At 36.7% G+C, this 24,676-nt stretch overlaps 1 protein-coding gene across 1 annotated transcript; it reads right to left on the reverse strand.

Moving 5' to 3' along the window:
- Positions 1-657: 657 nt before the first annotated feature.
- On the reverse strand, positions 658-24,545 carry LOC149847885 (kinesin-like protein KIN-12F). Its single transcript, XM_090002594.1, has 37 exons — positions 23,910-24,545; positions 22,641-22,796; positions 22,481-22,564; positions 22,276-22,395; positions 22,072-22,185; positions 21,899-21,991; positions 21,585-21,820; positions 21,347-21,434; positions 21,179-21,237; positions 21,020-21,083; positions 20,840-20,905; positions 20,560-20,751; positions 20,352-20,456; positions 12,784-13,019; positions 12,596-12,665; positions 12,224-12,289; positions 12,020-12,079; positions 11,854-11,933; positions 11,655-11,736; positions 11,492-11,569; positions 9,279-11,357; positions 8,542-9,072; positions 5,596-8,370; positions 5,398-5,505; positions 5,101-5,261; positions 4,931-5,018; positions 2,997-3,071; positions 2,641-2,883; positions 2,431-2,529; positions 2,271-2,345; positions 2,138-2,196; positions 1,931-2,042; positions 1,721-1,831; positions 1,452-1,622; positions 1,308-1,373; positions 1,096-1,215; positions 658-995 (listed from the first exon to the last, which is right to left on the reverse strand). The coding sequence occupies exons 1-37, from the start codon at positions 24,543-24,545 to the stop codon at positions 861-863; spliced, it is 9,693 nt and encodes a 3,230-aa protein (XP_089858720.1). The 3' UTR covers positions 658-860.
- Between the last annotated feature and the right edge of the window lie 131 nt (positions 24,546-24,676).

Raw genomic sequence — 24,676 nt, forward strand, 5'->3', positions numbered from 1 at the left:
TATAATTTTAGATGTTAACATTTTACTAGACGTCTAACGGAAAGACCACGGTTAATGATATTGTGGCTGTTTAGAACGGCAACTAAAATATCACATTCACTTTATTTTCGAAATATCACTGATATTTGGAATGGATTCGCTTTGGGAAGGTCTATAGGATTCGTTGATATAGATATCTTTCTCATTCTAAAACAGTTAATTTAAATTCAAGTTATACGTAAAACCCGCGTGCAGAAGAAAAAACATGGATATGGAACTGGAAGCTTATAGAATTTCCATATACGTGTTCCAGATCTTGGACCCACATGGTGTATAGGTTGGAATGGTGGTTGTATTTGAAGGACAAATAGGCCTAAAGTCTAAGGTATGCCAGTTACCTTGACTACTTATTATGCAAGCAGCCCTAACAGCCTCTTCATGGTGCAATTAGATTTTTATGCACCTTTCTGGAAATGCTATGGGTACACACAGGAAGCTTCAAATTATTTTATCCTGGAATGTATGGGAAAAATAGAGACAAAGAAATTGATTTACTGAAATTATCTGAAATTGAAAGTATCTACAAAACATCAAGCAATTGTACAAGATACAACACGTGAACACTGCACATATTTGTATAAGGGAGCATGTTTAATTGGCATTGAACGCAATTGCAGATGTCAAAAAATGAATTTCATTGAGAATTGGTACAAGATACAACAGATGAAAGAATTGAATTGATGCTTATCAGCCAACAAGCAAAGGTGGCCTCAGCATCTGCCTGGCCTCATCTTGTGAGATTAATTACAGAAAATTATACACTGGATTGTAAGCCAAGACTAACAATCCTTGAAAAAAAACACGTAAATGGAGCAAAGGCATCATTTAATGGTAGGCATAGATGGGCTGTGAGATGTCCTTCGTGGTGTTCCACAACTCCCCCTTTTCTTCACTTTTAATGGTGAATTTTGTTGCCTGAGCTCTGCCAACCTTATCTGCTCTTCACATATTTTGTTCTGCGATACAAACCAGTAATAGCTAATTGAGCTAAATAACACAACAGAGAATCAAGGAGGAAAAAAAACCAAAAGCAAATTGATTTGGTTTGGATGCCACCTTCAATTTCAAATCTTGTAGTTCTCTTTCAGCAGAAGCAACTCGATCATTGAGCCGGACCAGTGCTTCCTCTGCTGCAGAAGGACTTATATCACGAACTGGGCATGTTATACCAGCGGCCTGCATTATGAACGTAAATCTTTATCCAAGGAAGAAGAATTTAAGGTGGGGGAGAGGGGTGTGGAGGGGATGATTTGTTTAACATATGCTACCTTCAAAATATTTGTACACATGCTTAATAATCTTTGTGCCAATTGAATCTTCTCTACTTCAGTTTCCTGCCAATGTTGGAAATTACTCAAAATTATTCAATTAAGAAAGTTCAGTGGAATAGCTGCAGCTCCTAGCTTACAAACCTTAAGTTTGTTTTTCAGATTTTGTTCTTCATCAACATCAATATAAGGCTTCTTTCCATTAGAAGCACGGTAACGTGCAAGCTCATCATTCACACGTACAAGAAGTGTTTCAGTACGCCTGATTTTTGTAATAAGTTCCTCATTCTGGGCTTTCAATAAGTTATTCTCTTCCTGTTGAATTGAATGAATTCTAACACGTAAATACATGACATCCAATAAAACAGTGCCAGCACTGACAAGATTGTAACATAAGTTGAAGATTTCACAACCTTGATTTTTGCATGATGATGAATGCGTTGTTGCAGATTCTGCTGTCCAGACAGCTTCTTCACCTCCTCTTCTAGTTCCACAACCTTCTTCTTATGATTGGCATTTTCCATCTAGAAATAATTTGAAATATAAATCAAATAACAAAGGCAAAAATCCAATCGCAAGAACTAGCTAAACTGCTGACAGAACTCTTTACTTTAATGTCACACCTTTAACATGTCATTTTCAACATTAAGAAACTGGCCTTGTAGCCGAAGCTTTTCACATGCAATCTGTGCAGCTACCATTTCTGCATGCCTTCTATTTATCTCTTCCAGCCAGCTTAATTAAGGAAGAGATTTATTGTAACACAAATTATCAGCACTGAAAAACTTAATCAGAAAGCATAATAGGAAGAACGGTTACACATAACCTACCCAGTCCTCTCCTCTATAAACTCACTAAGCTGTTCCCGTAGCTTCAGGACTTCCAGCTCCTGCAAAGAAGATAATTTTTCTAAGAATACAAACTGACAAATGCCTAGAGATTTGACCAATTCAAAAAATAAACCTTCTCTTGAGATTGTTCACTTAGACACATCACTTTCTCTGCAACATCTTGCACGTTTTGTTTATCTAGCAAAGACTGTCATCAAAAGGATTCATCAAGTCATAAAGAAACAAAGGAATGAAGGATTGATTTTAGTCAATGGACTCAGTGGATATCTTACAGCATAGTTATTCATATCTAACTTAATGCCAAGTAGGTCCCTGATCACATCATGTGTCATGCTCTCTGCCGTTGCTAATCTTGTGTTCAGCATGAATATCTGAAGTAAAAAATGGAGGGCACTTTTTAAGTAAAAGCACATGGTTCTCTGCAATTCTGTCCGAAAAGGGAGAGAAAAGAAAAGTAAAAACTATAATGGTTCTTGACTTACCTCCTTCTGCCTGCTTGCGGCCAATGCTTCCAGCTCTTCCATCCTAAGTCTTACTGCTGACAACTCTTCATTCTTCTCTGAGTTTAACTGATGTGTCAATCCTAGGCCTATACATTTGAAAGGAGAACCAGAGCCCCTGGATTTTGTAGGAGCTTTTTCAGATTTATTATGTCCCCCTGTCACGGCATGTGAGGAAGCAGGTTCAGGTTTAACTTGTTGTGCCATGGCTTCCAGAGCTTTAAACTGCATTACAATTACAGAACGTTAACATACATTAGTGTATCATATGTCACACATTCAATCTTCCCTAACAAATAACAGACTTTTGATATTTGTTTAATTTGGCAGTCTTATACCTTTTGTTTGTATTCACTTGCTTGTGCCTCTGCATGCAAGGTAAGCTCAGAGATATGAGCTTTGCAGTTTTCAATCTGTGAAATATAACAAACAAGCAAACTCATAAGGAGCTTCAGGCGAAGATTGCATTTAGTAAATAGCACACAGCCATAAAATATCTGATTCCTTATCACACAGTAAAAGAATATGAGCTTTATTATGTAGAATAGCTTCACATCCATCAATGTTTACAGAATAACATAATCAGAGACCATTCAATAGAACCAAAAAGAAGTATCAACATATGAAAACAAAACTAAGCCGACAACCACTAGCTAATTGTGACTAAATCACTTAACTTTTCCTGGAGAGGAAGAGCTTACACAGATGACTACTTGGCTATCAAGGGCAAGAAAAGTTCAAAAGTTGTACAGAGACTACTAAATGTAATTAGTCATCATGAGCAGGGTTTACTTTCGTTCTAGCAGCTATATAGCACCTTATCAATGAAATTTGATAATTGATGGTAACCCCTAATTATTGATGGATTTGCTAGAAGAATGCAAGACTGGCTGAACCAGGATCAGAATATTTGACATCAAACACATCCACAGACTCATTCTCGCCCTAGAGTGTGACGCCATAGCAACATTTCTTAGTACTAAGTTGATATTTCAATGGTTAGTCCTTCATGCACTATCTGTCACATGGATGCAGATGCCGGTACGAGATACAATGCAGATTCGCTTGGTACGATACAGTAATTTTCAAAAACTAGGATTCGGGGACACAGCCATACATATATTATATAGTATATAATTATAATATATATATATATATTATCCATTACAATTTTAAAAAATTATATTTATAAGCATATTTATCATATCTGACACTGTGTCAGGCATGTCGAACACCATATTGAACTTGTTGAGCACCGTATCAAAGGTGTCAGACACGTGTCGGGCATGTCTGACGCCGTGTCGGGCACTATATCAGATGTCTCAAACACCGTGTCTACGTGTTGGATGCGTATCGTGTCAACGTGTCAAATATGTGTCGTGCATCATCTCACCATGTCTTGGATGAATCAAGCTATGTCCCGCATCCAAATCCATGACACGGCATACCGATGCGCAAGTGTCCCTGTAACAGTGAACTATATTACAAGAAAATGTTTTACCTTCTTTTAGCTTATTTGTGACTCTTTTTGTATATTAATTGGTGGATTCATTTTGATGCTAACAGAAGAAAAGCAAAGTTAAAAAAAATGCATTCGACCACATGGGCCATCAAAACAAGCAAATATCAACTTCTAGTAAACAATTGGTTTCACCTCAAAATCCTTCTCTCTAATTGCCTTTTACAGAATCTCAATCTGGAACACAGCCATACATATATTATATAGTATACATATATTATATAGTATATATATATATATATATATATTATCCATTTCAATTTTAAAAAATTATATTTATAAGCATATTTAGCATATCTGACACTGTCAGGCATGTCAAACACCATATTGAACGTGTTGAGCACTGTGTCAAAGGTGTCAGGCACGTGTCGGGCATGTCTGACGCCATGTCGGGCACTATATCAGATGTCTCAAACACCGTGTCTACGTGTTGGATGTGTATCATGTCAACGTGTCAAATATGTGTTGTGCGTTGTGTCAACGTGTCCTGCACGAATCGAGCTATGTCCCACATCCAAATCCATGGCGCGGCATACCGACGTGCAAGTGTCCCTGTAACAGTGAACTATATTACAAGAAAATGTTTTACCTTCTTTTAGCTTATTTGTGACTCTTTGTCTTTTTGTATATTAATTGGTGGATTCATTTTGATGCTAACAGAAGAAAAGCAAACAAAGTTAAAAAAAAATGTATTCGACCACATGGGCCATCAAAACAAGCAAATATCAACTTCTAGTAAACAATTGGTTTCACCTCAAAATCCTTCTCTCTAATTGCCTTCTCCAGCATCTCTATCTGCTTTTTTGCATCTAGTAGCTCACTCATTTGTCCTTCTAGGCACCTGTACAGAAGTCATAACCTAAATAATTTTTGAAATAGCAAAGAAATTCAGCAAACAAAGGTAGAATATTCAAATGTACTACCTCTGAAAGTTGTCATCACTGTCTCTAGTAGTACCATCCACCTTGGTGTTCATACCATCAGTTTGCAATGCCAACATCTGATGCCTCAGAGATTGGAGTTCTGCTTTCAGTTCTTCACTCTGCAAACACTGCCTTTCCGCCTCATCCTTGATAATTTCCACCTAACAGCCTAAATGGTCAGGCTATTTGCAGAGTGCAATGCATGGACACTCACAAATAAAAGATTGACAAGGAAAACATGATAATAATAAGACCAGTAAATGATAATGCCTGCCAGAAACTATTATGGTTATGCACCTTATTTTCCAAGACATTGATGGTGCATTCAAGCTCTTCAATGGATCTCTCTAAAAGCTTTACTTCCATTTCCTTGCCTTCAGCATAAGCCCTTCTCGCCTCAGCCATCTGAATGAGTACACCCGCATAAAAATGAAACAACTCAAGAAAGAAAAGAATATGTAAATCAAAAACTAGAAACTGATGATGGTTAGGTACCTCTCGTGCTTCAGCAGCAATTGCTTCATTTTCTTCAGCTAATAATTGTGTCATTGCTACCTTCTCTTTCAATGCATTCACCTTGTCATCAAGGTGATCCCTCTCTTTAATAGTTTTATCCAGATCAGATTTCATGCCCTTGAGCAAAATATTCACACTCTCTAGTGAAGACTTCATTTCTTCAGCTTCCTTAGCCAGCTCTTCAGTTACCATGTTTTTCTTCTCCAGTTCACTCTCTACTGAGCTCTTCCTCGCTAAGAGATCATCTATTTGATGTTTCAGCCCACGATTTTCATTAGAAACTTCCTGTAATGTTGTGAAGACATTTGTGTATTCTAATTCCAATGCAGAAATCTGAATGAATTTTTCTTTCAGTTTAGCTTCAAGCATTTGGTTGTGCTCAAAAGTACTGTCAAGTTCATTTGACTTTGTTACGAGTTCTTCTTCTAATGCTTCCATTGCTGTCTTCATTTCTGTGAATTCATCCTCTTGGTCCATTGCCTTAGATGATGACTCCTGCAATAGACTCAAATCAAATGACAAGCCTCTCAAGATTTCATCCTTCCGAACCATCTGAGACTTAAGCATGAGATTTTCAGACAATAATTCTTGAGCTGAAATCTCCAAACACTCATGCTCTGACATAATCTTAGATAACTTCATCTCGCACTCAGATATGTTGTCAAAAAGATCATCCAAGAAAGCATGCACCCTTTCACTTGTCACCTCAGCAAGCATCATAGACAGCAATTTGTTTAGTATCTGATACATTCTGCTTCCATCAGTATCAAGCTGTTGAATCAGATCCAAACAATGATTGGCAAGAGATCTAGCAGAACATAGTGAATTACCTTTCTTCTGCAGCATATACATAAGCTCTACTTTTTCTCTTTCCATTGTTGATAAACTGTGCCCTGTTGAATGTTTCTGTTCAAGCAGTACAGTCAACTCTTCTTCCTTTCTTTGTTGATCTGCAGTAACTATGGCATGTTGATCCTTGAGATTCAATAAATCACATGACAACTTTTCTTTGTCATTATTGATTTCAATGAGTTTGCTTCTCAACAGCTCATTCTCTTTACTCATTTCATTCATGTTAGCCCTTTGAATGTTCATTTGTTTACTTTTTAAATCAAGCTCATCGACAATAATCGAGTGAGAGTAAATAGAAAAGTCTAACTCCAAATCTGTATCAACCAACAACTGCTTCCCCAGTTCCTGCTCTACTTTCAAGAGAATCATTTCTTCTTTGAGTCTCTGGAGGATAGCAGCCAAACTGTCTCTTTCTTTTCCCAACTCATTAGTTCTGTCAGCTCTTTCTTTTAATCCATTTAGTAACTTGGACGAGTAGTTCATCCAGTCCCCCAAGTCCACTGATACATGTTCTGCTTTAGGGACTGTAGATCCATTGAAAAACATGCAGAGTAGATTATCTTCAGTATGAGCTAAGGTAGTTGCAATTTTGAGCTCCTTTTCCAATTCAGATACCCTGCCCATGCACTTCTCAAGCTGTGTACTCATGAACTGATTCTCCTCTCGTACTTGACCCAGCTCATAACAGACAAGCGAGTTGGCTCTACATTTCTGCTCTAGCTCTGAAGCAAAGACAAGCATCTCAAGCTCTTTGGAGGACAATGTCATCAACATATGCTCTGCATATTTTTCCATGAGTTCCTGGAAGTACTCAATGCCTTCATTTTGTTTTATATGTGATACTTGCTTCAGGTTCATCTTTGCAGTGGATTCAAAGAGGGAAGCATCAACTAGAAGATGGAGTTGTCTAAAAACCAACTCGTTCAATCTCCGCATATTTTCTTCCATTTTACAAGATTCCTCCAGCTTACAGCGAACTTCTTCTTTTTCTCTCAAGAGTTTTTCTTGATCAAGTACAGCGACTAAAGCAGTTCTGTTCTTGTCATCCATCTCTTTCATCAGGATACCAAGCTCAGAACACATGCTATTTGACCTAGTTAGCAGTAGCTCTTCTTGAACTTGTAAGTCAAAAATTTTCTTCTGAAAAACACTTAACTTTTCTCCAAACCTGCCTATTTCCTGTTCTTTTCTTGTGATGCGATCAAAACTGTTCTTGATGTCATTTAGTAGCTTTCCTCTTAGGATGCTGCATGTTTCAAGCTCCCCTTTTGTCCTGAGGTTATGCTCTCTCAAATCAGCTATAATAGAATTAGATTCAGACAGTCCATGATGAAGGAAACCAATCTCTGCATTCAAGCCAGTTATGGCTTCCAAGAAGATTCCCATGTGGCACAGGTGCAGTACAGATACGGCACAATCTTTTCCTATAATCTCAGTCCATACTTCTTCTAAACATTTTTTTGCCAAACCTGCTGATTCCATGACTAGAGATTTCAAGCAGTGAACATCACATACAACTGACTTAAAGTCCTCCATGACAGAGATCTGGGTAGCTGCAAAAAGCTCCTGAACTGCAAAAACCAGACTCCTTGTTTCACTTATGCTCAAAAGGAACTCTCCTTCCAGTTGATTGAATTCCTGCTTCATCAAATTGGCTGAAGACTTTAAGCTTTCGACTTCACCAACCAAGGAATCCCGCTGGATGATTAACTTGGTTTCCATTTTCTTAGTTCTCTCCACCTCCAGTTTTGATAATTCATTTGCTTTGACCAATGCATTTACCATAACATCAGCCTCCCTCATTGTTGTTTGGGCCTCCTCAAATTTCTCAACCAACTTGAAGGCTTCAATGGTTTTCTCAGCTGCAACTGCTTTTGCAACTTCCAACTCTTGAGCAAACACCTGTTCAAAATCAATACCTTTTGTAATATCAACTGCAAAAAGTACCTGGCATAATTATGTCTGCAGAAAAAACATCAGCGTAGGCATGCATAAAGACACTTCCTGTCACAAAAATCATATGGCAGAAGTTCAAACAATTGAAATAGCACTTTAAGTATTATCATATCAAACCTTCTTGTGTTGGAACCAACAAGATTTAGCTTCTTGAGATGCCACCATGACAGACTCCAGCCTATGACACATCTCCAGTAATGTAAGCTCAAAATATTTTTGCCTGTGATCAATATCTGCCTGTAATTTAAGAACCTGAGCAGAAAGGGATTCAAAGTTTACCCTGCTCTGCTCTTCATACTTCTTCATCTTCTCATTCTCATCAAGTAAGCTGCTCAGATAGACATGTAACTCCCTAACACAGGAAACTGCAGACTCTACTTCCTTTCTCAAGAGTGAAATGGTCGCTATGTTGTATTTACCATCAATTCTCCCTTCTTCCAACAATATCGGCCTAGAGGCCAATGATTCTGCTTCAACATGATCATGGATTCCTTCACAAATTGTGAGTTCATGTGCACGATCAAGATAGGATCTGCATGGAATTTGGTTTACAGAATCACCTTCGAATGCAAAGTCAAGCTCCTGTACCACCCTATATTCCTGAGAATCCACTCCTGGGTAGCCAGACAGTGATTCTCCAATCTCCATCTGAAAAGGAAAAAAACATGCAGTAAAGTTACAACTTAAAACCTACCGTCTAAAAAAGCTACATTTTTTTAAGGAAACTGAGAGAAGCTTAGCACACGGACTATATGGCCAGAGAAAGCATCCATCAAAATAAAATGGTTTTCCAATTCTATAGACGGTAGTCAAATTAAAAAAGAAACACACGCATGATGTTTATTTGTGCGTACCGCTTGGTTGGCATCCACAAATGTGACAGCACAATTTTCTCCAATCAACTTATTTTCACTATCTTTTGGCGCTGGCATACACCAATGCCTGTTGCAAGGACCTCTAACACTTTCTAGGCAATCTCTCAAGAAGGAATTCAGGATGGTTAAATCATTCCCAATTACTATTAGTGTCTCTGCATCTAAATGATCAACCGATGCAGCAGACTTGTGAGTGGCTGAGAATCTGTCAAAAGGTAGATTGACAGAAGCTGTAAAGTCTGTTTCATTTAATGGGTGTCTGGAGCTGGTGACTTTTCCAGACGGAAACAAAAGTTCAAGGGTTTCCCCATTAGTCTCTTCAAAATTCTTATTGATACCGTTTACTTCTCCCACTAGGCTTTCATTTTGATCAACAATAGCACCTGAAAGCACTACCTTCTCAGAAAAGGAGTCAAATGAATAGCTCTCAATGGCACCAAGAAGTACACATGAGACAGCATCGAAAATAAATGCCTTTTCCCATGCAACCTCCACTTGAAGTTCCATCTCTTTGATTAAACTTTCTGGAGAACTGAATCTCTCTGTTTTTGCAAGTTTGATCCTATTTTCCAAATCAGTAATTATGGATACCTTTTCATTGAGCTCTGACTCCAAAAAGAGGATCATATTTTCTTTCTCATTTAGTTTCTGCTGTTGTGCATCAGCTATAGCAATAGTTTCCCCCTTCAAGGACTGCAATTTCCACTCGACATCATGTCCTACAGCCTGTGCATCCATCAGGTGCTTTTTCAGGTCTTCAATCAATGCATCTTTCTCAACAATGCATTTTATCATCTTATTTTCCAGATCAGTAATTATGGATACCTTTTCATTGAGATCTGACTCCAAAAAGACGATCATCTTTTCTTTCTCATTTAGTTCCTTCTGTTGTGCATAAGCTATAGCAATAGTTGCCCCCTTCAAGGACTGCAATTTCCACTCGACATCATGTCCTACTGCCTGTGCATCCATCAGGCGCTTTTTCAGGTCTTCAATCAATGCATCTTTCTCAACAATGCATTTTATCATCTTCTCTACCTGTTCACTTACCCAGTACCTCTGATGGAAGGACTGAGCAATGCCATCAACCTCATAGGAGGCATTCTCCAGTGCATCATGCCCATCAACAAGAACTTTAGCGATCTCACAAGCAGACTGCTCCCACTCCTCTGTTAGTGACTTCAGCTCCTCATCTTTTTTCTGGATTACTTCAACAAGTCTACTGTTTTCCTTTTTTAGAAAGCACACAGTATCCTGCAAGTCTCTGGACTCTGCCGCCAAAAGTATCAATTTATTGTTTGTTTCTAGATCTTTTGCAGTAATTGTATCAACCTGCTGCTGAACCATAGCAAGCTCTTCCTGCAGGCAGATGATTGCTTCAGCTGTTTCTGCTTCAACCTGCTTTCGAACTTTATCCATTTCTTGTTCATATGATGACTGTGATTCCTGATCAGATTGGTACCTCACATTCAGCCTCCTGGCCTTCTCTAAAGCATATTGCATTCTTTTCAATTTTATCTGGAAGTGGGACTCGCCATTCTCGGAATGCTTTAAAGATTGAACTTCATCCTGCGGGTGTGAAACACTTGTTTGCGTGCCCCTTTTATAACTTTCATTCTGCACCTTCAAGCATGAGATCTCCTCTTCCTTCTTGCTTAGGTGGTTGATATATTGATCATTTTGAACTTTCATATCCTCCAGCTCATTTAACAATAGAACATGTTGGGATTCAAGTGCCTCAATTATTGACCTGGCATCCTTCAACTCATTTTCAGCGTCTTTTAGTTTTTCATTTGTCAGTGAATACTGGTTATTTTCCTTCTCAATGTCATTACTAAGATCAGCAAAGCTTTTCTCTGCCTCTAGTCTAGATGATATTTCCTCTTCAAGCATGACTTTTATTGAATCTAACTCCAGCTGCAAATTGATGACATCATCTGAATATTTCAACACAATATCATCTTTCAAGTCTGCTTCCCATCTATGAACTGCATCAACTGATTTTCTGTCAGACTTTTGACCATATGTTGAATGTAAAGGAACTTCTGAATAAAACTCCTGCATAAGATTAGGTAACATTTGCTACTTATCAGTAACAGGATCAAACATTTTAATTCTGTGAAGAATAATACTAGGCACTCGTTAAAATATTAATCATTGCATAAAGGGAAGGAAGCCATATAGAAGATAACCTGAATCTCTCTATTCATCTCATCAATCTGAGTGTGACTTGTTTTAGCTGCCTTGCCAGAACTTGTAGACACTTGCTCCTGCACAGCAATGGCAAGCAAGTAAACATAAAAGTTTTGATATTCTTATATTATGCGAATTTGAAATTGTTAAGTGAACACACACCTTCAGCATTTCAAGCATTTCTTCTTGATCCCGGCACAATGATTTCACAGCATTTAGTTGAATCTGTAAATCATGTATTTCTCTGTGAAAACATAGACAAAATTCAACCACAAGGATATGAGAGTGGGCCTCATAGACGTTAACTATCTCAATCGTTTGACAGGTAGAACAGTTGGAAAAAAGTGATGATTGCAAATACCGGGTCAATTTTTCATTGTCTTCCAGACACGAATGCAGGCTATTCCTGCAGTCCTCTAATTCTTTTATGTTGTTCCTCATCTGAAATTGGAAAGGAATATCATCAGCTGAGGGCACAAAACAAGTTTTCTATCTTTTCATCTAGTGTTTAAAGAATTGAAGAAAACCTCCAGAGTCAAAGGTTCATTTTCTCTAGGTTCATCAGCTATTCCAGTATTAATCTTCATCTGTATCCAAGGAACAACAGTTTGAGAGTAGTGAAGAAAAGATCCGAAAAGTAAAACAGATGCAACAAGGGAATGACTTTCTGGTGGAATGGGAAAAATAAAAGACGCAAGTGCAGCTAAATGAAAAGCATAATAGATAGTCACCTGAGGCGAACGTCCAACATTTTCGATGTTGTCCAGTTTGAACTTTCCATCATAGAACTGAATGAGCTGAAAACCCAGTAACAAAGTTCATGATACCTCATAGAGAGCAAAGGATTGAACATGAAAACAACCAACAGAAGTAATAATAAGAACAATAACAATGCAAAGAAACAAGTATTAACATTATTTGCATTGTGTAGTTGCTGCTGTTAATACCAGTCACGCTTTTTCATTTTGCCAATGTTTTGACAATATTGTGATATTTTGCTGATATTTTTTACTTGCTTTAAAATGCTGATATTATCATGATATTTTGAAATGTGATATCAGTCACTATGGTTAACACTAGGAGACCTGATATTGACAATGTACCTGATCCCGCAGTGAAGAAACTTCACCCAATAGGATCTCTCGTTCACCCTCTTGATAGAATTCTTGAAACCTAGACCCCATTGAAAGTTAACAAATAAAGAAAACTACTAGAAATAATCAAGCATAAAAGACAAAAGAAAGCATCAAGGAAAAACAGGAAGCATGTGAAAATCTTTACTGAAAATAACCTTCTAAGTTGCTCAAGAAGCCTTATATTTTCCATGGCAAATCTAGTAACTTCAGGGTTCTTATCTACATGATTTTGTAACAATTCTAGCTCCTCTGTTAAGGCATTTTTCTCCTGTAGTAAGTACAATTCTGGTGGCATCAAACCATCCACAAGCAATTTCATTCTTTTAATTTTATCCTCCCTAAAGCGCAGCATCATCTTCATGCCTCGAGTATCCTCCTCCTTTTGTCGGACCTACAAATAGATAAAATTGGTGAGTCATAGATTGACATACACAGAAAACTGTCTTCTACGCACAATTGAACATATCACAGTAATTTGGAAGCTATTTAGGCACGAGAAAAAAACATACAATGAGTTGGTGTCAAAACCCACATAATTGTTAAGTTGTACGTGTGTGTGTGTGTGTGTGTGTGTGTATATATATATATATATATATATATATATATATATATATATATGTTATTTGTATTGATGTAATAGGTAGCACCCACTAGGGGTATTTTTGTCTTTTTGTAATAGATGTTGTCCAATAGGGACAGTTTTCTTTTTTGTTTTTCTTATTTTATTTTTATTTTCCGCTTTATTGCATTGTAGGTGCTTTATGGTCATGGGCACCATAGAGTCGTTGGGAGCCCCAACGGGTCACATTTATGACCGTTGGGGGCTCCCAACGACTCCTATGGGAGCTCCCAATGGCGTCCTTTTGTATATAATGGCACTACTTGTGCCCATTTTTCTCAATACTTCACTTAAGCATTTATGCTCAATAAAGATGAATATTTTTATATTTTCTATTTTTCTATTTAGTTTCTTAATGTCTTATATGCACTTGGTGCTTGTGTTGTTGCTCCATGTTGGCTATTGTTTTGTCCTATAGTGGACTTGTGCTTATGCACATTGTGATTGTGATCTTGTAAGCCTTTAGTGACATTGGTTTGTGCTTATGCACTTTTGTGATCGTGATCTTGTAAATCCCTTAGTGGTATTGTTTTTGTATTTTTCCCTATTTTATTACATAGTATCAGCAAAGAATTTTTCTTGGCATTTTGCCTCTTTTGGGTCTTGGGATTCTTTGGTTTGAGTTTGTGCTTTGTGGAGGATTCATGATCGTTGTGTGGCCTGGATTCAAAGAAGAACTAGAACCAATGTGTATCTCATATCTTTAAGTATTTCTTGTGTTTTCATGCATTATGCATCAGGAAGCACTTATTTTCTTTAATTTTTAAACATATATATATATATATATATGCGTGTGTGTGTGTGTGTGTTTGCCTTTGTTTTTATTAAAACAAAAAAAAACTTTGAATGTTTTTTTTATTGTTGGACTTGTTCTTATAAGGTTTATTTGTTTAATCTTGTGAAATTAGATATATGCTATGTCACATGGGTGCGGGTGCGGGGATGCGGCACTTCCAAAAAACCCGGGTGCGGGGATGCGGCAGGGGCAAAAATGTAAAATATATATATATATATATATATATATATATATATATATATATATGATTTTGAAGTTTTAACAGTTTAACATTTAACAGTTAACATTGTCATAATATGATTCATCATGCATGCAGTATATCAACCTAAATATCAAATTATCAATCAAATAAGTAAAGCAATTACATATTTGATTGCTCTCTTAGTTACTTAGAGGACTTGTACTTAGGAAACTATGTTTACATCAAGAAGTAACAATATTATTGAAAGCAACTTCAAAAGAAGGCCGATGAACATTCATAAAAATCTGATCACAACAAATGTCAAGGCGTGTAAATAAATCCCACATGCATATAAGACAGGCTAGACAGCAAAAGGCTATCAAGGTATAAGAGAAAAATAAATTCAATGTATTCCAAAATCTCCCTTCATTTCTCTAACGGGACGGGTGAATAAAGAAGACAGGGTGAATAAAAGAGGGCGAAAGAAGAAAGGAGAATTTGGGCATTCAGGAGAACAGAAATGAAATGGCAACAATTGCATTTGACTTGTGGTTCCATTTCATCATTGCCTTTTAGTACTATTCACCCACCTGGCCTCAGTCTGAGAAAAGGTTACTCACAATTGCAATTGGAAAAGGTTCTTCCATTCAGCTGTGAAAAGAACCAAAGAGGATTCCTTGTATGTGATGTTTCTCTTCAATGCTCCAGGCTCAATAGTGCAGATTTAGTTTGATTGTCTCATTCCCTAGTTGTACGCATCTAGGATATACCATGCCTACCCAATTCCATGTCGACCCAAAAAAAAACAGATGGGGGAGGGGCACCCCTGTCGACCCAAAAAAAAAAACGGATGGGGGAAGGGCTCGGCCCCACCCCTGTCGACCCAAAAAAAAAAAAAAAAACAGATGGGGGAGGGGCTTGGCCCCTCCCCTGTCGACCCAAAAAAAGAGCCAGATGGGGGAGGGGCTCGGCCCCTCCTATGTCGAAAAACGAGGGAGCAGGGGGGGCTCAACCCCACCCCTGCCGACCCAACAAGAGACCGAGAGAGGGGGGGTGCTCAGCCCCTCCCCAACCGACCCAAGAAGAGAGTGAGAGACATACCTGCGAAAGGAGAGGAGGAGCCGAGAGGAGGAGCTGGGGCGGCGATGGGAGAGAGATCGAGCTCAGGGGGAAAGAGAGGAGAGATTAGGGCAAAAAAAAATTTGCCCTAATCCTCCTTTTCATCGGGGAAAAAAAAATTTACGCCCAAATAGTGGACAAAAATGACCCTGGGTGCATTGACCGCACCCAGGGTCGTGTTGACCGCACCCGCGTCGCGTCGCATCGACGCGGGTGCGGCATCTGTTTTGCCGAGTCCCTGTGACATAGGATATATGTATGTTTTTTGAAATCATGTTTGAATTTTAATTTTTTAAAAACTTGCTTTATTTGATATATATGTATACGATTTTGTATGTTAGAGCATTTGTTGGCTTTTGTTCTATTATTGAACTTTGTTTTGTTCTTTCTTGAAAATTTGTCATATATTTTTAAATGATTTGAGAAATTTTAAAATAATGGTATTTTGTGTATTTCATAAGTATGATCTTATGAAATTTTGCTTAAACTTGTGTTTAATCTCTCTTTACTCTTGTTGTATTAAAAGTAGCATATAAAATGTTACAAATTATGATCTAGCTTATACAAAAAAATAATAATATTTTTTTTATTAATTTTTTATCCTTATGCACTTATGATTGCCTTAAATGATGAATAAGATTGTTTATTCGTGCATAAGGTGTTGAGCATAATTTCTTATGGAAAGTCATTCACTTTAATAAATCTCTTTTATGGTCCTTATGATTATGTTAATTTTTTAGTCTCGTGACTCTTTAATGAACATTATCTTACATGTTTTGCATGGGATTTAAATATTACATTTATGTTGCACACTTAGTTTTTAATAAAATATTAAGTTGAGAATCATGAGAAACTTCTTTGTATTTTATCTTATTAGGTGTTATAAGTATTTTCCTCATGGTTCACTTTAGTAGTTGTCCATTATAGAGGAACGTGCTTGTTCACTTAGATCTTTGGTGGACATGTGTGTTCTTCATTAAAGAATCTTGATTCATTGCATATTTGTTATTTATAAAAATAGAAATTTTTATATTGTGCCCTTAGTGCCTTAAATCTATCACTTGCATATATGCTTAAATTTGTTTATATGCATGTCTTTTGTATAAGATATGTGGCTTTAAGTTATTTAGATTATTGCATATACATGAGTTCTTTTGATCTCTTTATGAGTATCCACAATTAGTTGTACTTGTGTATGCACTTCGTTTTCTATATGATTCTTTGAGAATCTCTATATATGTTTTTGTCCTTTTTAATATTATGTGGCATTGATTGTCTTATAGTAGACTTATAATCTAGATTGAGCTATCTCTATATAGCGTGCATGTATTAACAATTTTTATTATTGCAGTGCATATGATTGCAACAATTGACATCTTGTCGTGCATATAAATAGCACTATATTCAGTCTAAGTTTTTCATCTACCATTATTGGATTTGATTAGAAACTTTGTTTTTTCAAATTAGTTCTTATATTTGAACTCACTTATTTGGAAAATGAATTTCATAAGTATTTATTGTCTTCTTATGGCATTTGTTGTGCCCATCACAGAATTTTATATAATGTGTCATTTCTCTTGGCCTTGTTATTGTTAAACCAGAGTTTGTTTGTGGGGGTGAGTTGTGTGCACCTCGGTTATGTCTATTTATATTGTCAACTTATAGTTTGGCTCTAACTGACGTTTGTTTGATCTCTTGTTTATGAGTGTGTTGTATCACTCATTTGTTCATTTGGTCATTATTGGTTTGGATGCTCATAATTATGTTTATCTGTGATGGCTATCTATTTTTGAAATCATGGTGCTTTGAAAAATTATACAAATTGATGGCATTAGTTTGTTTCCATTACAAGCTTTCTTACCTCGAGTTTTTTCTCCTATTATGCCTCTTATCCAACTGTCATTATATGTAGACAAGAGATGTTTGTTTACATCTTCATGTGTGTTTTTAGCCCATTGTTGGCATTGTGATTATAGTCTTGATCTAGTTGTTAATACACTTGTTTTTTTAGTATCATTATATGTAGACAAGAGATATTTATTCACACCTTTGTGTGTGATTTTTAGCTCATCGTTGGCATTATGATTTTGCTCTTGTTCTAGTCGTTGATACACTTGTTTTGAGTATCATTATATCTAGACAAGAGATGTTTATACACACCTTTGTGTCTTTGGCCCTTTTATTGGCATGATAATTATGTTATTGTTCTAGTCATTGATACACACGATTTTTTAGGTTTGGAGGCCTAGTGAGGTGATTGCTTGTGGTGGTCAAACTATTGTTGAAATTTGCAAAATATCACTTCTTAATATTTGTGAGAATTTAAATCTCTTCATATTTTTCATAAATTAGTGTTGTTCATAAATCTCTTTGATAGGTGGGATTTTTAAAATCTCTCCTTGAAATTTTTAAACTTTTACTGCTTATTTTCCTTGTATGGAAGATGTTTTATGGATAAAAATTTCAAGCATTTTTTACATACTTGTGATGTTTAATAAAATCTTATTCTTTATATTGTGAGCCTTCTTGCGAGTGCCCCTTTGTGGGTGTTGAGAGTGTGTTCCTTATGAAAATACTTGTGTATTGTCCACTTGATATTGGTAGACACTTTTATTCGTAATTGAAGGCTATTTGATTCTTTACCTTAAAATCATGCATTTTATGTGTATTAAATATGGTTTCATTACATGTTAGATATATATATGTGCTTTATATTGATTAACGTGTTCACATTGTTGTATGCATGAACTTAATTAGCTCCTCCTTTCTTGAGATCTCCTTTTCACTTGTTATATTTTATATGCATGCTATTTGAAATTCTTAGGATATTATTGGTAAAATGTAAAACATATAGATATAATAATAATATAAATATTATTATTATATCTATGTTTTTCTGTAATTTTATTTTATTTTTCTGTATTTTTTCTGTATTTATTTTTGTGTTTTTTAGTGTCTAGTTCTAATAGAACTAGACTAACCTTATCTAGTTAAGTTCCACTTGAAACTTAACTAGAAAGGTAACGGTTGGAATGGTCCAACGGTTACATTTCTAACTGTTGGACCATTCCAACGGCTACAAGGAGAGCTCCTTAAGAGCTCTCCTCTTCTTCCCTTTTTCAAACTTATATATATAGGGGTGCAGCCCCTCTTGTAAAAGTATTTCAATGCTTCTTAAGCATTAGGTTCTCCAGCTTCAATAAAGAATATATTTTATTCTTTTTTTGTTTCCTTTTATACCCTTTTAAGGGTTATGCTTAAGTGACCTTTTAAGACACTTTCTTACGGATCTTAGTTCGTGTTTTGAAGATCCTCATTTCATTTCAATTATTTACGCATAATTGTCTATCTCTTCTTGATGATTCATATGTTCTTTAATGATCATTTTTTCTTATGATTAATGTTATATTTTCTTGAAAAATATGTTGATTTTAAGATTATGGTTTGATTTCATAAAAATTAATCCTTGAGGAATACTCCTCTTATCTTTCTTAATGATTATCTACCGTTTCTAAAAATTATTCCTACCTTGTTTGAAAAATCTATTCTTGTTTTTAAAATATATTGGTTTTAAAATTTTTATAACTATTGGGCTAGGATATCTTCCTTATGTAGTTGGAACCTTTTGGTTTGTTCTCTCTACATGCTCTTAAAGATGCAATGGATTGATAAAGGATATCTTCGGTGCATCATGTTATAAAGATGGAGATAGCCGATGAAGGCATTTGGGGATGATCACCAATAAAGACATTTGAAGACTTGTATTTGCAAAATTCTCTACATGATAAAGATGAAATTTTTCCTTAAAGACACTTGAGGACTTGAACCCTTCACATTAAATCTTTATTGCATTTTCAAACTTTCGGTATATCACACCGTAAGTTTGAGGGGGAGTGTTAAGTTGTATATATATATATATATATATATTGTCATACATATATATTTGTTTCATATTGTATATATATATATATATGTTATTTATATTTATATAATAGGTAATACCATCTAGGGGTATTTTTGTCTTTATATAATAGATGATATCCAGTAAGGACAGTTTTGCTTTTTTGTTTTTCTTATTTTATTTTAACTTTTTTCTTTATTGCATTGTAGGGGCTTTATGGTAATTGAGACCATAGAGTCGTTGGGAGCATCACATTTATGATAGTTGGGAGCCCCAACGGTCACATTTATGACCATTGGGAGCTCCCAATGGCTTTATGCCTTGGGTCCTTTTGTATATAATGGTACTACTTGTGCCCATTTTTCTCAATACTTCACTTAAGCATTTATGCTCAATAAAGATGAATATTTTTATAGTTTGTATTTTTTTATTTAGTTTCTTAATGTCTTATATGCACTTGGTGCTTGTGTTGTTGCCTATTGTCTTGTCCTATAGTGGACTTGTGCTTATGCACATTGTGATTGTGATCTTGTAAGCTTTTAGTGGCATTGGTTTGTGATTATGCACTTTTGTGATCGTGATCTTGTAAATCCCTTAGTAGTATTGTTTTTGTATTTTTTCCTATTTTATTACAATAATATGGTCATGATCAAGACTTTGATTCATCAAAAAAAAATAAACTTCTAAAAACTCTAAGCAATCACAAATGGCACAATTATATGAAAATGAGGATAGCAGATATATAACTGCAAGTTATTCTAGAAAAATGTCAAATTTATGCCTTTCCAATTTCTAAAAACCATTTAAGTGAATAATCTCTGGAGATTGATTGCTGATATACTTGACATAAATATCATCCAAATAGAAGTTATTACCATCTGCTACTAACAACTTCCCCCCACTCGAGCACATACTATATATAGCTATTATGGCCACAAAACTAGTAAATGTATCATATATTACATGTTTGGAACAACACTGAGTGTCTACGTGATTAACTTCTTAGTGGCATACATGTCAACTGCACAAAGTTTATTTGCTTTCAAATAAACACTGTAAAAGAAATGTAGCATGATTTCCCCTCCAATCCAGAGATAATAGCCTTACCAAGCGGTTCAACTGTTCTATCTCTGCCTCAAGCTGCTTAGTTACAGACTCTTGCATTTTTTCTCTTCTCAGTGCGCCAACCAATGTAGCTTCCAGGGACTTTAACTGGGATGGTATAAAGAACATAATTAGTGCGTGCAAGCTATTTCTACCAGGGAATATCACAATTATTATTAGTCAAGTCTTGAACTTGAGCATTAAAATTCACCTTCTTGTTTGAGATCCTGGGGCTGCCAGAAATTGCCAGTCCATCAAAATCATCAAGGTTTCCATGTCTTACTCTGGGTGCTCTTTCTACAATGGAAGCATTCTCGCCCTCACCACCACCGGGATGAACAACATTTGGATGGAATGAAAGTGATCTTGAAACATTTTGACACTTCAGGAGTGTGATTTCTTCCTATTTTACAAACAAATTGTCATGACTTTGATTTTCCACAAGAAAACAAATGGGACATCCGTAAAGTTATATCTGTTGTTTGTACCACCTTCAAGATGCGTATCTGATTCTGCAATGCAGTCACGTCCCCTGAAGTATCCTCATTTACGACAGCCTTATAGAAAAGCAAAAAAACTCTCAGATCAGCTCAAAATGATTTTGGCTTCAAAAGGACTTGGTCAAACAGCCCCAGCGTAAAACATATGAAATAATTAATTATGTTCAGTACATTATTCTGAATAAGTTTTGCACGCTGTGCAAACTTAAGAGTGCTGAGTGTCTCGCTCGAACAACTGAAAATAAAGAAAGTAACACGTTAGAATATGAAGCAAATAATATAAAAAACCAATAAGGAGACAAAAACTACAGTGAAGCTCAGGAGACGTACCACACAGAAGGACTGACATTGGCAATGATCATTGTTTTTGAGTTTCCACCAAGAGAGTCCTAAGCATATTAGATTAGAAATTTCAGAATTAAGAACATCCATAGGTCAATCCAAGAAAGGAAACTCAATTAGTACAGCATTCTTATCCATGGTTCTTCAAGTCTGCACCTGAAGAAGAAATGTCAGCCTAGAATCTCTGTAAGGGATATGCCTCTGCTTGCCATGTGCAACATCGACTAAAACCATGATAACATGACTGCAAAAGCCAAAACCGATGCATGATAAATTACAGGTAAAATAAATGAAAACAGAATCAATCATAAAGTAGAGATTACCACACCAAAGATGAATTATAATCATTAATGTAAGACCATGACTTGTTAAAGTATGCAAGATATTGAACTACCCAAGTGTTGACAAGGACTTATTGATGTTTGCAGCTTCCCTAAGACGGTCTCCTTCAGCACCTGAAGTCTTTTGCCTCTCAGAGCCAGCAAGATCTACCAAATTAAGCCTTCCATATCGGAAGGAAGTTGTTGAATTTTTCTCCCAACAACTTTCAATAACACATGTGAAGACACTATGAGAACGACTGCTCTCACGATTCATGTTTGTTGCTGCAACCTTCCTGTTGGAAGACCCCTTAATATAGAACATACAGCATGTGAGACTCCCTCTAAAACTAGACGACTAGAAATGTAACAAATAAAGACTTTGTACCTGAATAAGCAGCTTAAGTACATCAGATACTGAGTTCACCTCATATTCAGTAAGGTTCTCAACATATACACCTTTTCTGACATCTTCTCTTAGCTGCAAGCACAGACAGAAAGGTTTAACATAGGGAAGAAAGATAAAATAAAAAATAACAGAGTATGATGTATGATAAATACCATCAGATTAGTGGATGAAGGATCCAAAAGGTCTGTTATTTGTTCATTATAAATCTCAAGGAAGGAACACTTGCAGCTATACCGTATCTTTTCATCCCTTCGGCTTTCTTCCTCCTGAACAATAAAAATTGCAATCAATCAATATCTTTAAGATGAGAACTCCATATATTCTTGGAATATAGAACATAATAGAGTGAGCATTACAGCTCTAATCCGTGCAAACAAGAACTCAAAAATGCGAAGCATCATCCCTTGTTCTGAGCTAGATTTCACTTCAATATCATTAATTTGACCCAGCATGGTATACGTTTTTCCACTTCCTGTCTGCACTAAGAATCTAAATGTATAAGGATAAATAGCAACTTGACCAAGGGATAAATTATAAATATAAAAGTATAATGAAGATCACCTGGCCATATGCAAATATACAACTATTATAACCAGATATGCAGTTTTCCACCATTGGTAAGCCAGCAACTCTGAAAAGCATCGCCTGTATACATTTAAAACATTCCCCTGTTATGCATTACTGGAGAATTTTAGTTAAGGCATAAGGCCATGAAGATTACCTGGTTTATAGTCTCACAAGCTACATGATCAAATGTAAATCGTGTCTCAGGCTGCCCAATCCAGGTAATACTCTGAGCACTCTCCTGCCTTAAACATCTATTGTAACCATGCAAACTCCTTTCCGTGTTGTTAAGTGGACGTACTCGAACTAAAACCTACACTCATAAAACACAGTTACAGGAAATGATGAGTGTGCAAAAACAAATAATAAGGCACTGGCATCAGCCTAATGAGCTTTTGGTTTTCATCCATGCTCTTAGATAATTGCATAAATTATTAGTAACATTAGATGCACATAAGCATGGTTTTTCGTTTTCTTCTTTTTGGTAGGGGGGGGGGGGGGGGGGTAAGCAAGCTCGGGGTTTAACCCCCGTGGGGTTCAAAGCAGAGACCCCTCGGTTATGATAGTGTGACCTAAACATCCAGCTCTCATTCGATCATATGCCTAGTTTTTCTTTTACAACAAATGCGGACAAATTACAAACACCAGGTGTGAACTAGATGTTAGGTTAACAAAGGTAACCATGTTACCAGTGAATGCAAGTTATACTAGTTCAGTGAAAACTAACTTGGATTCATCGAATACAGATGTAAAATTAGATGAGGCCTACTAAAATTCAAGCTGTACTCCAGCTTTTCCTGTTTGGTTCAACTTTGATCAATTTGCAGTTTCCGTGATTTCTAATTTTAAGCAAAATCTACTCAAAATAAGAATAGCAGAGGTTACACAATAGACACGCATTTACTGGGCAATGTGATCTTAGATAAATATGGTAAGATTTTTGTGAATGCCTTATGACAAATTTGGATCAACAAGGAGAGATTCGGCCAATTTGAGTTGGATTCCAGCGGAATTTGATTGTTCTATGATACTAAGTATTACCAGAAAAATGTCTCATTTGATCGATAACACCTTTCAACTTCATAATCAACGTAGACAATCATTTTGTATACACAATATGCTACACAGCATGACTCCAAAACACATCTAGTGCCACCAAAAGAACAAAGAATTATGAAATCCCGCTCCCAATTTAACCTGTACCGAAATTATCTGCCCATTTCTTGGCCTACACAAGTCAAATTTGCCCAGATCATTATTGGGCCGAACTGTACACTCTGGCTGACCAGATTGTGCAAGGATGCAATCCAAAAAAAGTGGTGTGATATAACCAAAAAAAAAATATTATGAGAATTATCACAGTAGGTTGTTCCAAATGAGACAAAAGAAAAGAAACTGAAATCCAGAGATAGAGGAATGAGTGTACCTGTACATTGTGTTCCATCCAAAACGACGGATCCTCCCGAAGTTCAAAATGTGACACTTCGACACTATCCACGACTGAAGCTGGGCTAGAGGCAACTGAAACACCCCTCGATGACATCCCAAAATTCACACTACGTGGCTTCGAGACACTCTTTGTTGGTGTGCTCTGTGTCAATGAGCTTTCTGAATTAGCCGATGATGCCTTTCCCGCAGCCCGATTGGCTTTAGGAGTCGTGTATCCGCAACCAGGACCTTTATGAATCGGGGGCAAGCTGCTCATCCCTGGAGCGGAACAATAATCTCCCTTGATGTCTTCCCTATTGTCTTCCAAATCTGCATCCATCCTCTGCCCCCGTCCAAATCGGTTCTTCACGATCCCTAATTTGTCCGGAGTGCGAGGAGGCATGCACTTCTTCCTCGAAGGAGTCCTTTCCAGCTTCCTCTTCTTGCCCACTTCTTGCTCCGGAAGAGGTTCAGGATTCTGGATAGTGCATAAAGGCGGGCGGTTGGGTTCTTTTTCTGACAAGGGATCTACCGAATCCGCCGGAATCACCGGAACGTTCTCGCTCCCGTCAGATTTCGGATTCTTTCCGGCATTTGGCCGGAAAATTTTCAAAGAAGCCACGTCTCTGAGCATATCGAACTCCGAAAATCTCACGATTCAAGCAAGAGAAAGCGAATCAGAGTTCTCTACCCATCGGAGGAGGACTAGAGAAAGCCCTCGTGGTCTTTGGGTTAGGGTTTTCGAACACCTCTCTCTCTCTCTCT

Source organism: Nuphar pumila, chromosome 1 (assembly GCF_984573655.1).
Source record: "Nuphar pumila chromosome 1, dmNupPumi1.hap1.1, whole genome shotgun sequence".
Lineage (NCBI taxonomy): Eukaryota > Viridiplantae > Streptophyta > Magnoliopsida > Nymphaeales > Nymphaeaceae > Nuphar > Nuphar pumila.

What these genes read in the sequence shown, in the direction of transcription:
- LOC149847885 (XM_090002594.1), bottom strand. Translation starts at nt 24,545, where the DNA reads ATGCTCAGAGACGTGGCTTCTTTGAAAATTTTCCGGCCAAATGCCGGA. An exon ending in GTTGGTTCCAACACAAGAAG is followed by an intron (nt 8,371 to 8,541) that starts GTTTGATATGAT and finishes GATTTTGAACAG; the next exon opens with GTGTTTGCTCAAGAGTTGGA. An exon ending in ATCATCATGCAAAAATCAAG is followed by an intron (nt 1,623 to 1,720) that starts GTTGTGAAATCT and finishes TCAATTCAACAG; the next exon opens with GAAGAGAATAACTTATTGAA.